The following is a 14,928-nucleotide window of genomic DNA, read 5'->3' as shown; positions in this document are numbered from 1 at the left end:
GGCAGGTGGGACTAGATTGGGTTGGGATATCTGGTCGGCATGGACGGGATGGACCGAAGGGTCTGTTTCCATGCTGTACATCTCTATGACTGTATATGAACTTTGGCCTCAAGAGCAGGTCATAGGTTAGGAATACTGCAGTGAATAACTCACCTCCTGACTCCCCAAAGCCTGTCCACCATCTCCAAGGCAGAAGTCAACGGTGTGCTGGAATATTCCTCACTTGCCTAGTGAGTACAGCTCTGACAATACTCGAAGCTTGACACTATCCAGGATATTGACCTACTTCATTGACACCACATCCATAAATGTTCAGTCAGTCCTCTACTGATGCTCGGTAGCAGCAGTAATCACTATCGAAAAGATGCAAGACAGAAATTTGCCGAAGATCCTTAAACAGCTTGTTTCAAAACTATGACCACTGCCAGTAGATAATTGGGAACAACTCAACCCCTGCAAGTCATTGTGGATCTATCTGTGGCACATAGCCTGCAGCAATTCAAGAAGACAACCCACCATCACCTTGTCAGGGCATGGGAGCCTCAGCTGGCTGGATTGCTGCTTTGTAACACGCAGTGATGCCAACAGCATTGATTCAATTCCCACACCGCTGAAGTAACCATGAGGGACACTCTTTCCCAGCCTCTACTCTTGCCTGGGGCTTTGTGACCCACAAGCTAAACCGCTACCATTAGTGCCTCTGTAATGAGGAAGCAGCCTTAAGGACAGCTAGGTACAGGGAATAAGAGCTGGGCAAATGACAGAGCCAGGTCCCACAAGTGAACTTCTTTTAAAAAAAAAGGACCGAGATAAATGACATTGTTAACTCATTTTTATCATGCTCGTTGAGTGATGCATAATAGCTAGGATGTGAGTTAAGCTCATCATTCACCCTGAAATTTACTCTTATATAGGTTATGCTTTAAGATCTTTGTATGTCTACTTGAACAAGCAAAAGTGATCTTTGTTAATTTCCCAGTCAAAAGATGACATTGTCTCTGACAGTGCACCACTTTCTCTTACCATACTGTCAGTTTAGGTTGTGTGATGAAATAATAGTGGGGTTTAAATTTGCATCTCCCTGCCCCTGGTAAGAATGCTACTGTGGAAACAATTCAAAGAAAAGTAATATTGGACTTGAAAGGTTAACTCTCTTTCTCTTCAGAGATACTACCAGACTTGCTGAATTTCTCTAGCAATTCAGTGTTATTTCAGATCTCCAGCATTCATGGTATTTTGCTTTTGACCACAAAGTAAAAGTTGTACAGACTAAAACTGAGGTTAAAGAACTTGAGAACAGAGGAGAAATAAAGCAGTGAACAGATATAGGTCAGTGCCTTGAATGGTAGGTACAGAGAAGAAACTGAAGATTGAACTTAGTTCACGGACAACCAACACACAGCTATCGGCAGAATTGTCTTGAATGATGTACAGAGGAACAATTAAAGAAAGAATGAGGTACCTATTTTATTGTTTATTAACAATGCCTCACAAGCACATTAGTAATATGTGCCTCCTGATCTCAAAACTCTGTGTTTAAGTTTCATCAATAGATTACTCAGATCTTTTGAATGTTTGATTTATTTTTTTCTTCCTCCACCAATTAGCTCATTCATGCATGTTTTTGAACTCTGTCATTTGCACTGAAGCTGTTTGTAAGCCGTTAGAATTTTAAGATCTCATTTCTGTCTTGTGTTTGCCAGGTGAAACAGAAACCTTGAATGGAGGTGAGAGATGTACATAAATCAAAATTAGTGGCGTGGTATAGTTTAAACATGTAACAGAAACTACGTATTTGAGAGTTGTATTGAAATGTTTGTTTCTTCTTAAATGGGTTATCAGATAGCTAGAATTGTTTGTTATTTTTGCAGCCTAGTCACCAATGCGTTGCTATTGTACCAGTGGGAAAAAAGAGTGAAAAGGAGAACGGTTTGTTAATGAAAGATAAGCCACCCAAGATATAGGAACAATGCTATGTAAGAGAGCTTGTAGCAGATTATAATAGTAATTCTTTATTGGAATAAAACATTATATTTGCAGTTTGAAAAACGTTGGCAAGAATTTTTGGGAACTTCTGCATACACACTAGAGCCAGTTTGTAAATCAGAGCATTAGAAAGTATCGAAAATGATTTTTGCAGCTGTTCAATAAAAAACAGAGCTATTTGTACAGCTGCAAAAAGAAATGTCAGTGCTGAAATGTTTTGAAGGAAGTTCATTATTCCACATTCAAGTAAAACGCAAGTGATATTTTGAGGAAATTTGGCGAACGATAGTGTTGACTATGTAGCCATTTGTCTGTAAATCATGGTACTTCCCTATATACTGTTCTGCAGATTTCCACAGGCACCTACAAAAGACCTTCTTGGTATCCCTAATCATGTCTCTTGTTCCGGGATGCCTTGAACTTGTAGTTCAATCAATATGATATTCCTTAGGTTGATGCAAACTGCAGTAGCTTGCACTTTTGTTTTGTATTCTTTTTATGGACTGGCAGGATCTTTCTAACTTATGCAAATGCACTTAGCCACTCAGCGTGTACAGTTTAAGCAAGAGCATTACATGTGGCATGTGCATAGTGATTTTCATGCTTAGTGCACAAATCCTGGCAGAATTTCTAAATGGTGATTCTTATTACAAAGAAATGAGCCTTATCTGCCTTATGCTGTTGAACTATAATTTATTTACACATATCCGTTTATTTCACTTAATTACAGTCAGTAACTTGTGTATGCGTGCTGACAGATGATACACACCTGCTGATAGATAATACGGACTGTCATACTTACAATTCTCGTAATGGAGAATGAACTAAAGCAGCTAAGAGCAATTAAACTAGAGGAGCATCTAGGCAAAAATGGCCATAGTATATTGTCCTTTAAAATGATTGAGAGGCATGCATATATGATTAAAAACCAGATTAATAGATTAGAGAGTGGCTGATTTTAAGAGGCCGAGAATGGATTTGGGGAAGTAAAAGGGGCAACAATGTTGACAGACAGTGAGATGTATCAACGATAGGAACATTTAAACAGCATTCAAAGTGGAGTTCGTGTGGAGCTGTGGGAAATAGAGAGTTGAATAGTCAAGTTTTTCACATAACTTTTTCATGGAATCAGTGCAGAAGAGGCCCTTTGGCCCATCAAGTCTACACCGACACATAAGAAACATCTGACCTTCAACCTAATCCCGTTGACTGGCTCTTGGCCCTTTGCCTTGAATTTTATGACATGCCAGATGCACATCCAGGTACCTTTTTAAAGGATGTGAGGCAGCTTGTCTCTACCATTCTACCAGGCAGTGCTTTCCAGAATGTCAACACCCTCTGGGTAAAATGTTTTTCTTCAATTCCCCTCCAAATCTCCTGCCCTTACCTTGAGCCTGTGTCCCCTTGTGACTGACCCTTCAACTAAGGTGAACAGCTACTCCTTATCCACTCTGTTCATGCCCCTCATATTCTTATACAAGTTTGCAATGCTATTGGAGTAATTGAGCTTCAGAAATTATTTTGTTATACCACATACCAGTCACAGGACTGTTCCACCTGAGCCTCTGCTCTTCATTGTCACAATTGTTACCTCAGAGGAAAGGAATTTCACAACGCCACAATTGCTGATTCCATTACTATGGTTTAAAAAATTCTAAATTTGCAGCCAACTTCAGAGACCCCTCTCGCCACTCTTTGATCGGGTACAAATTACAAAAATTTGAAAACGTACCAGCAGATTCAAGAACAGCTTCTTCCCCACTGTTATCAGAATTTTGAACAGCCCTCTCATATAATAAAGTTGATCCTTCTCTGTTGCTCCTCTGTAGCTGTAACACTATATTCTGCATTCTGTTCTGTTACCCTAATGTAGTTATGTAAGATATAATTTGTCTTGGTAGCACACAACAGTACAGGTTGTTCTGCTATAGTGCGCGTTTCATTTACGCAAATTCACTGTAATGTGATTGACAAATTGGGGACGGTGTTTCTGAAATGCAAACTTTTAAAGCATGTATTGATTATAATTATGATTCCGGCCCCATTAGTTTAATGGTGCTGCTATTATGCAATTTTCTTATACCACAGGATTACACAAGAACAGAACTGGAGCATCAGAGGCTGAGGGGTGACCTTATAGAGGTCTATAAAATCATGAGGGCCATGGATAGGATAAATAGACGAAGTCTCTTCCCAGAGGTGGGGAGTCCAGAACGAGAGGGCATAGGTTTAGGGTGAGAGGGGAAGATATAAAAGGGACCTATGGGGCAACTTTGTCACGCAGAGGGTGTTACATGTATGGGGAGAAAGTGAGGTCTGCAGATGCTGGAGATCAGAGCTGGAAATGTGTTGCTGGAAAAGCGCAGCAGGTCAGGCAGCATCCAGGGAACAGGAGAATCGACGTTTCAGGCATAAGCCCTTCTTCAGGAAGAAGGGCTTATGCCCGAAACGTCGATTCTCCTGTTCCCTGGATGCTGCCTGATCTGTTATATGTATGGAATGAGCTGCCAGAGGAAGTGCTGGCGGCTAGTATAATCGTAATATTTAAAAGGCACCTGGATAAGAAGGGTTTGGAGGGATATGGCCCGGGTGCTGGCAGGTGGGACTATATTAGGTTGGGATATCTGGTCTGCATGGACAAGGTGGACCAAAGGTTCTATTTCCATGCTGTACATCTCTATGACTATAGAAAGGCCTAAAGGCATTATAAAATTAAATGGCCAACAAAGATAAAATACATTCTGTAGGATGGGAATAAAATGATAAATGGAAAAACAAAATACCACCGGTAATGATAGAGGATAGAACATGACCAACGAGCATAGGCTATTTAGCTTAACATTCCTTGGTAAAAGAGAGAACAGAAGATCCTCTAGAAACATCCATGGATTTCAAAGGAGACAGTCTTTCTTAACTAACTAGCTAAATTATCATGGAGCATAAAAAGAAAGTAGATAATTATAATGGAACAGACATAATTTATCTGGATTTTGAAAAGGGTAAATTTGGAGATTACATCAAAGTTTGGAGGGTGTGAGGCAGTGCCAGTCAAAATTGAGGCAGACCAACCACATTACAGGATTACATTCATAAATTGGTGTAAATTGGCAAACTAAGATTAGCACTGAATAATGTGAGGGTACATTTTGGTTGTTAGAACTAGGAGGTCACTTGTTATTTGGGTGGTGAAAGTCCAGGTGGAGTAAACAAACAAAGAAATCTCTTTTTACAAACTACACAGGTACCATAGGTAAGCATGCTTTTTTTCCTAAAGGGCAAGTAGGGAAGTTATGCTGCACCTTAATTGAACCTGGGTTAAATCAGCTTAAGAGGACGGCATGCAGTTCTGATCGCGGTATTAGAAAATACATATCTCGGCACTAGAGAAGACATGGAGAGGATATACAAGTATGACACTATAAATGCATGCATATCAAGAGGTTTAACAGATTGAGTCTCTTTCTTGGAAATAAAAAGATTGAAAGTGTGACCTATTAGAGGGTTTTAAAATTCATCAAAATTGAATAAGGAGAGAATGTTCACCCTTGGGAGGAATTACATAACTAAGCAATCATCAAGGAATCCAATAGAAAATTCAAAAGAAGCATTTTACCCAGACTGGTGAGAGTGTGGAACTGACTAACATTATCGTTTTGGGTAAAGTGATCCATTTTGAAGAAGGGCCACTGGACCTGAAACATTAAATCTGCTTTCTTTCCACAGATGGTACCAGACCTTCTATGCTTTTCCAGCAATGTCCACTTGTGTTCAGGTGGAGCAAAACACTGGCATGGGTTGGTTGAGCTGTTTTTGCTGTATGATGTTTTCCATGTTGCGAGTCTTAATGAGTTAGATGATTTGCTGCTGTATAATAACTGGACATTCTATGTTTTAACCGCAAGATTTGTATTGTGTAATCTAGTGTATTTCCGTACCATGGTGCAAACTGGGAGGGATGGTGATGGAATGGACGCTATCTCTTTCCTATAACTGACAGACTATTTGTCTTTCAGTTTTCAATTCTTTGTTTGCCTGCTGTCTGTCACTTTATACCCCTCTTGTTTTCCTCATCAGACCTTCAAAGTAATTTGTGATTTACTTGTCTTTTTTGACTTTCACATTTCTTTGTGATACATTTTTGTTTTTGTACTCTTTGTACTCTTTCATTTTCCACTTAACTGCCACAAAGTTATGGAAACCTTCTAGGTTCAGTGCTCTTTTTAAACTTTCTCCCTGATGGACAAACAATCATGGATAGCATACTGTAACCCTTCCTGTAAATGCTGCCAAGATGGAAGGCACACTGCATAACTGTAGATTTTAAAAGAATCAGTCTTAGTTTACTGCAGCTAATAGTTCAGAACTCTGCTGTTTTCAGGCTCTATGGCTCTCTCGGCAAGTGGGGAGAGAATATCAAGAGTCCCTGATACTGCTTCAATCACTGCTGTCAGGCAATGACCCCTTGAGTCCTAAACATCAAACTATATCGTCAGTTATAGTTTTAAAATACCATCATATACTGCATTCTTCTATTACTTCCATGGCACCACTAACTTTGTCTTAGATCCCAAGACCTTCACTCCCACGACTGCCAGATGCCATAGTACCATTTACATTATTCCCATATCTTGGGATCTCATTCCCAGCATCCTTTTAAACAATAACTCTTTAAAAACCTCCCCTCACTGCTAAGCAGCTGGATCCTTTGAGCAATCCAGTACTCTCGAATCTTCCCTTCCAAAGGGAATTTTTATTTCCCGAATTCTCCCATTCCATGCTTGCGTGCTCAGTGGATCCTGCTACAAATTGAATCAGCCCCTTCACATTCCTTTTCAGACTGTGATTCCAGCCCTCCTGTCTCCCAATTCTGCTCTGTTTTTGGAAAGCAGAAATTACATTGCTTTAAATATCAAAACCGAGAGATCTATTAATCAACAATTTTTACAACTAAGCTGATTTATTCTTTGTGTCACCTACATTTGTCTTTCTTATAGATGAAACTTCGAATGAGGTTTCAGCTCCATTGCACCAACAACATACAGGTTCTACAATCTAGATGTCATTAAAGTAGATACATTTGTTTCGTATTCTGTTATGAGTTCTTATTAACAACTCTAAAAGATTCACAACTTACTTTTGTGAACAGCTTTTGTATGATTCTTTTTCTATGATCTCTGTCATCTGAAACTGTTTTCTCTCACTAAAGCCATATCCATCTTCTAGATTCAAATGAAGTGGTTAAAATTACATTTTCCTTTGTGAAAAATGGTTAAATTTATCCACTGATCTTTTGCATCATAGAAGGTCTATATGAAGATATATTGTTGACAGGTTTCAATTTCTGCCAAAAGCTTTGGTGTACCGGAGTTTTGTTGGGCAGAATTGTGACCTTGGGAGCTGAATTTGAATTACATGAACATGTTTAGTGGTAACAGATCAGTGTGCATTGATGTTATTTAAGTTATTTAGTCAGTTGTGTTTGCTGGAATAACTTTGTATATGATCTGTTTCTGCTCAGTTTTTTCAAACTTATTTGAAGAAAATCCAGGGAGGTAAATTCAGGAATGTATTTCATATTGCTTTCTCTTTGTGTGAGAGTACAATTGAGAGAAAAGACATGTAGTCATAGTTTTTATTTTCCTTATTTGCTTGTGGGATGTGGGTGTCACTGGCTGGCCAATAACTATTGGCCATCCCTAACTCCTCTTGACAAGGTGGTGATGAGCTGCCTTCTTGAACCGCTGCAGCCCCTGCTGTAGGTTGACCCACAATGCTATTAGGGAGGGAATTCCAGGATTTTGACCCAGCAACAGTGAAGGAATGGTGATATATTTGAAGTCAGGATAGTGAGTGGCTTGCAGGGGAACCTTAGGTGATGGTGTTCCTATGTATCTGCTGCCCTTGTCCTTCTAGATGGAACTGGTCATGTGTTGGGAAGATGCTGTCTGAGAATCTTTGGATTTCTGCAGTGCAATTTGTAGATGGTATGCACTGCTGCTACCAAGTGTCTGTGGTGTAGGGAGTGGATGATTATGTATGTGGTGCCAATCAAGTGGGCTGCTTTGTCCTGAATAATGCCAAGATTCTTAAGTGTTGTTGGAGCTGCATCCATCCAGGCAATTGTGAGGTATTCCATCAAATTTCTGACTCGTGCCTTGTAAATGATGGATATCTATGGGGAGTAAGATGGTGAATTATTCGCTGCAGTGTTCCAAGCCTTTGACCTGCCACTGTATTCATATGGTGAGTCCAGGGGAGTTTCTGGTCAATGATAACCAATGAGTCCAGGGGCAGTTTCTGGCTTTTATTGGTAGAGGAATTGAGTTCCGGAGTCCTGAGGTCATGATGCAGTTGTATAAGACTCTGGTGCGGCCGCATCTGGAATATTGTGTGCAGTTTTGGTCGCCATACAATAGGAAGGATGTGGAGGCACTGGAACAGGCGCAGAGGAGGTTTACCAGGATGTTGCCTGGTATGGAAGGAAGATCGTATGAGGAAAGACTGAGACACTTGGGGCTGTTTTCATTAGAGAAAAGAAGGTTTAGGGGTGACTTGATTGAGGTGTACAAGATGATTAGGGGGTTAGATAGGGTCGACAGTATGAACCTTTTCCCGCGTATTGAGTCGGGTATTACAAGGGGGCATAGCTTTAAATTAAGGGGGGTAGATATTGGACTGAAGTTAGGGGTAGGTTCTTCAGTCAGCGAGTCGTAAGTTCATGGAATGCCCTGCCAGTAGCAGTGGTGGACTCTCCCTCTTTATGGGCATTTAAGCGGGCATTGGATAGGTATATGGAGGATAGTGGGTTAGTATAGGTTAGGTGGGCTTGGATCGGCGCAACATCGAGGGCCAAAGGGCCTGTACTGCGCTGTATTCTTCTATGTTCTATGTTCTATGATGTTGGTAATGGGGGAACGCAGCGATGGTAACAAAATTGACTGTCAAGGGGTGCTGGTTAGGTCATCTCTTATTGGAGATGGTTATTACCTGGCATTTGTGTGGCATGCATGTTATGTGCTACTTGTCAACCAGGCCTGGATATTGTCCAGATCTTGTTGCATTTGGTCATGGACTGCTTCTGTATCTGAGAAGTCACAGTTGGTGCTGAATGTTTTGCAATCATTGGCAAGTATCCCCATTTCTGTCCTTATGTTGGAGGGAAGGTCATTGATGAAGCAGCTGAAGATTATTAGGCATGGGACACTCCTGCAGAGATGCCCTGGAGCTGAGTTGACTAAACTCCAACAACCACAACCGTCTTCCTGTATGCCTGGCATGACTCCAACCAGTGGAGAGTTTGCCCCCTATCCTCATTGAGTCCAATATTCCTCGGGCCCCTTGATGCCACACTTGGTCAAATGCAGCCTTGATGTCAGGGGCTATCACTGTCTCCTCACCTGTAGAATTCAGCTGTTTTGTCCATGTTTGAACCAACTGTAATAAGGTCAGGTGTTGAGTGGCCCTGGTGGAAACAAAACTGGATGTCATTGAGCAGGTTATTGTTGAGCAGATGCTGTTTAATAGCACTGACCTCTTCCATCACACTTTACTGATGATCGAGTGTGGACTGATGGGGCAGTATTTGGCCAGGTTGAATTTGTCCTACTTTTTATGTACAGGACATACGTGGGCAATTTTCCACAATGTCAAGTTGATGCCAATGTTGCAACTATACAAGAAGAGCTCAACTTGGGGAGGAGCAAGTTCTGGAGCACAAGTTTTCAGTACTGTTGCCAGAATATTATCAGGGCACATAGCCTTTGTGTGTCGGTTTGCCTCCAGTTATATCTTGATATCACCTGGAGTGAATCGAATTTGCTGAAGACTGGTATCTGTAATATTGGGGATCTCTGGAGAAGGCCAAGATCGAGCATCCACTTGGTACAATTGACTGAAGAGTTCTGCAATTGCTGCAGCTTTATCTTTTGCATTGATATGTTGGGCTGTTCTATCATTGAGGATGGGGATATTTGTGGAGCTTCCTTCTCCAGTGAGTGTTTAATTGTCCAGAACCATTCATGATTGAATGTGGCAGAGCTTAGATCTGATTTGTTGATTGTGAGATCACTTAGCTCTGTCTTTTACTTGCTGCCTATGCTGTTTGGCACACAAGTAGTCCTGCTTGGTAGCTTCACCAGGCTGACTCCTCGTTTTTGATATGCCTGGTGCGATATTCAAAAGAGAGAAGATTCAGGAAGATTTATTACATGTTAAAGGCATCAAGGGACAGAGTAAGCAGGAATATGATATTGATAAACTAACAGCAGAGGAATCTTCAGTTATCACTTCACATCATAACTTGCACTCCATGTGTACAAATGTTAAACCAAAAATTGTTTTTTTTTAAAAGGAAAATGCGCTATTTCTCTTCACCAGCTGATCTTGGTAAAGCAGAGGAATCTTCAGTTATCACTTCACATCATAACTTGCACTCCATGTGTACAAATGTTAAACCAAAAATTGTTTTTTTTTAAAGGAAAATGCGCTATTTCTCTTCACCAGCTGATCTTGGTAAAATAAATCAATATAATGTGAAACTTTTGTCTTGGTGACTTTTTTTTAAACTAGAAGTAAATCCAGCATTTATGTTCAAGAAATGTGTCCTTAGGTGTACACTGCTGTGGACAGCTCTACCTTATTGTCACTTGATGCTTCAATGTTATGAAGCAGTTAAACTATGTCCTTCTTTAGTCCCTAATTGTTCTTCAGGGTTAACTTGATATTTTCATCAAAATGGAAACTCAAAAAGCAAAAATTTGTGCTGGTGTAATGGTTTTAAATACTTCAACTGGCAATTTATGGAAACTTTATTTGATTGCTTCCATTTGGATTCATCATCAGCAGTGCAAGTCCCCAAAGAAACAAGTACCCTTTTTTTTTTCAAATTATATAATGACTTCATTTGCAAGCAAAGACGTTATCAGTTAAGTAAAAAGCCTGATGAAAACCAGCTGTCAGCAGTTATGCTTTGTACATTATTACCAAATCTAATTCCCCTACAGAAAACATTCAGTTTTCCAAGACATTGTCGGCATGTTCAGAAATTGCTTATACCAGGAAGCAAACTTTCCTTGACATCAATGCTTCGCAAAATTGTTATTCAAGAAAACATGGAAATTCTTTCTACATCATCTGCTCGCTAGTGTTCAGGGATATGTAGATTAGTTGCATTAGTCAGGAGAAAATGTAAAGCAGTAGAGTAGGGGAATGGGTCTGGGTGGATTACTCTTCAGAGGATCATTGTGGAGCTGTTGGGCTGAAGGGCCTGTTTCCACACTGTCTGGATTCTATGTAATTTGTTTTGGCTAGATTCTATATTTAATGTTCATTCATTCTCATAGAGTCATAGAGATGTACAGCATGGAAACAAACCCTCGGTTCAACCTGTCCATGCCAACCAGATATCCCACACCAATCTAGTCCCATCTGCCAGCACACGGCCCATATCCCTCCAAACCCTTCCTATTCATATCAATGTAAACTATTTTATTCCAAGAATTGTAAACATACAACTTGAAAGCCAATGCATAAATTCAGTTAAGGTTAAATCTTCACCTCTCCTGCTGGCTTACAATTTAATATGATAATGTGGGATTGCAAGAGCCCTTTTATAATTGGATAGGATTGACTAGACAATTTTAGAGGCTTACGCAAAGCACATAGAAAACTCTCAAAATGTGGTTACCTGTCAGAAATAAACCAATACATTGATTCACTGAAGCATGTGTAGAAATGTTACAAAGCCATGTAGCTGATGGAGATGGAAAATTGAATAATCAGCCAACTCTTTGGAATGGGGTTGCTGAAGAGCACTTTAACTTAATTGCCAAGCATGCCTTTTAAATATATCTGGGAAAAATCTGTTGGAACTCCTACATGACGTCTTCACTTCATTTTATCACTCGTGTTTTATTGCAAACTTTGAAATTGGTTAGTAAATTTGTCGGTCTATTGCAGAAATTCTCTTCATCTCATCATTTTCCATTTAGGGTTGTCTTGCAATTTTCTGCTGGTTTGGAAGTAATATACTGACAGACGATGGTTTTGTGCAGCACCTTTATTCTTTTGGCACTTACGATGTGTTAGTTTACCTGAAAGAACAACAGCATTCCTAAGGTGCCATAAGACAGGTTTAATTGTAAAACTAAAAATTGTCAAATTTTTTAGTGGAAATTATATTCTTTTAACTTGTTATTCTCTCAGTATTAAGTTATATTCTGGAAAGATAATGGCAACAAATTAAAGTTCTGTCATGTAAGGCTCTTCAAATTTATTTTTGATGTAGAAATATAAGTAATTGTAAGTCTTAAACCAACACTCAGATCCTGTGCAGACCGACTGGCAGAGGTATTCACCAACATCTTCTACCTCTTCTTCTTCCCCCCCCCCCCCCCCCCCCCAAAAGCCCAAATCCCTGGCCGCTTCAAGAAGACCACCATCATCCCCATACCCTTAATAACAACCGCCCAGTGGTTCTGAACTCAGTCATTAAATGCTTCAATAGGCTGGTCGTAGTCCACATCACATCCAGTCTCCCAGCCTGCCTCACTCCCCTATAATTAGACTGCTGATGTAACAGATCCACAGCAGAAGCCATCCATGGAACATCTGGGCAACAAGTACACCTACATCAGACTCCTGCTCATTGACTACAGCTCTGCCTTCAACACCATTATACCCTCCAGATTGATCTCAAAACTCTCTGACCTTTGTCTCGGCTCTACCTCTGCAACTGGATCTTCAGCTTCCTCACCCACAGACTGCAGTCAGTGAAAGTAACTGCACGGTAAAAACAATGACTGCAGATGCTGGAAACCAGATTCTGGATCAATGGTGCTGGAAGAGCACAGCAGTTCAGGCAGCATCCGAGGAGCTTCAGCAAAATCACTCCTCGGATGCTGCCTGAACTGCTGTGCTCTTCCAGCACCATTGATGCAGAAAGTAACTGCACGTCCACCATAATAACACACGACACTGGAGCACCCCCCAAGATGTGTCTTCAGCCCCCTACCTGTACACGCCAACGACTGTATTGCCAAATTCCGAAAGATAGCCATCTATAAGTTTGTTGACAACACCACCGTAGTAGGATGGATATCTAACAACAAGTCAGAATACAGACGGGAGATAGAGGGCTTGGTGACGTGGTGCAGTGAGAACATTCTCTGTCTCAATATCGGCAAAACTAAAGAGCTAATCGTTGACTTCAGAAAGAAAGGAGGAGAACATGCCCCCCATCTTTCTCAACAGAGCTGAAGTTGAGCGTGTTAAGTTTGATGATAACTGACAACCTGTCCTGGACATCCCGCAGCGATGCAACAGTCAAAAAGGCACAACAACAACAACCTCATCCTCAGGCAGCTCAGGAAATTTGGCATGTCTATAAGGACCCTCACCAACTTTTACTGATATAGCATTGAAAGCAAATTGTCTAGGTGCATAACAACCGAGTATGACAACTGCTGCCCAGAACCGTAAAAGAACTACATAAGATGGTGAGCATAGCTCAGACCATCACGAGAGCCAACCTTCCATCCATGAGCTCCATTTATACAGCACATTGCCACAGAAAAGGCTGCCAACATCATCGAAGACCCATCGCACCCCAGTGATGATCTCCTACAACCTCTTCCATCAGGCAAAAGATGCAGATGCCTGAACACATGCACTGACAGGGTCAAGAACAGCTTCCTGGCCATTATTAGACTGATGAATGGACTCTGTAGCCTCAAATAATGTTGATCTTGCTAATGTTGATCTCATCTAGTGCCCACCCTGTGTAATGTCACCTATGTGCCTCTGTCTGTCTTTTTGATCTGTACATTCTTGCTTACTATGACCTGCCTGTACAGCTTGTACACAAAGCTTGTCACTGTCACATGTACTGAAGTACAGTAAATCGATTAATCAAACACAGATTCAGATATTAAATGGTCTCTTAGCTTCCTGAGAGTACTTTATGATGAACTTCACTGAATCAATTTCCTGACCGATGAGAACATCGGTATTGTGGATTCTACATATGAATAGTTGTTAAAAGGTTGCTGGGGGGGTGGTTTATCTTTCAGGCCTTCAACTTATCAGGTATCTGATCAGATGTATAATTTCCAAATGCAGTACTCAGAGAGACAGGAAAAGCCCTGGTTATTAAACACTATTTAAGATTATGCCTTCTCGTTCTTAGTGAAACCAAGTTGAGAGGGTGAACCAATGAAAATGTAGATAAAGGTTTAAGTAGAGTAATACCTCCACAACTGAGGTGAGCATATAGCTTTTTCTATCAGAACTGCACCTTGTACAAATGATGTACTGAATTTCTTATTACCAATAATCCTGATGAATGTCTTATGCCTGAAATGTCGATTCTCCTGCTCCTTGGATGCTGTCTGACCTGCTGTGCTTTTCCAGCATACCACACTTTTCGGCCCATTACCAATAATATGCCTAGCTTCCCTTGCATCTAGGTCATCAATACTCTGGTTCAGCCTCAAACTTGCCAGCTAGATTAATGGAATAGGTGGCAGGGGAATGGATTTTCTCAGAGGGGATCCAAAGGCAGTAGTTTAATTCTTTCTACTATTTGGGGTTGGAGCAGCGTTCTGTTCATCCCTAGATAGCTATCAGGAAAGCAATCTGACTATCTACAAAAAAAAGCAAGTTTGGAAGAGATATAGAACATAGAAAATAGAAGAATACAGCGCAGTACAGGCCCTTCGGCCTTCGATGTTGCGCCGATCCAAGCCCACCTAACCTACACTAACCCACTATCCTCCATATGCCTATCCAATGCCCGCTTAAATGCCCATAATGAGGGAGAGTCCACCACTGCTACTGGCAGGGCATTCCATGAACTCACGACACGCTGAGTAAAGAACCTACCCCTAACATCTGCCCTATACCTACCCCCCCTTAATTTAAAGCTATGCCCCCTCATAATAGCTG

The 14,928-nt window shown here is 40.8% G+C and overlaps 1 protein-coding gene across 3 annotated transcripts in view; it reads left to right on the top strand.

The window, feature by feature from the left end:
- The window catches only part of gan (gigaxonin), a 111,698-nt gene that overhangs the window by 73,871 nt on the left and 22,899 nt on the right, over window positions 1-14,928 (top strand). Inside the window, exon 10 of one of the 3 annotated variants that reach the window (XM_043706670.1) lies at window positions 12,672-12,771. The exons of 1 other annotated variant lie outside the window; for it this stretch is intronic. In XM_043706670.1, the coding sequence (XP_043562605.1) occupies window positions 12,672-12,759 (88 nt within the window). In that variant the 3' untranslated portion in view covers window positions 12,760-12,771. Of the gene's footprint in view, window positions 1-12,391; window positions 12,772-14,928 lie in introns of those variants that run through there. One more of the 3 variants, XM_043706669.1, reaches the window with a different exon arrangement.

Source organism: Chiloscyllium plagiosum, chromosome 17 (genome assembly GCF_004010195.1).
Source record: "Chiloscyllium plagiosum isolate BGI_BamShark_2017 chromosome 17, ASM401019v2, whole genome shotgun sequence".
Classification (NCBI taxonomy): Eukaryota; Metazoa; Chordata; class Chondrichthyes; order Orectolobiformes; family Hemiscylliidae; genus Chiloscyllium; species Chiloscyllium plagiosum.
Note: the sequence above shows the minus strand (reverse complement) of the source record. Positions and strands in the feature narration are given on the sequence as shown.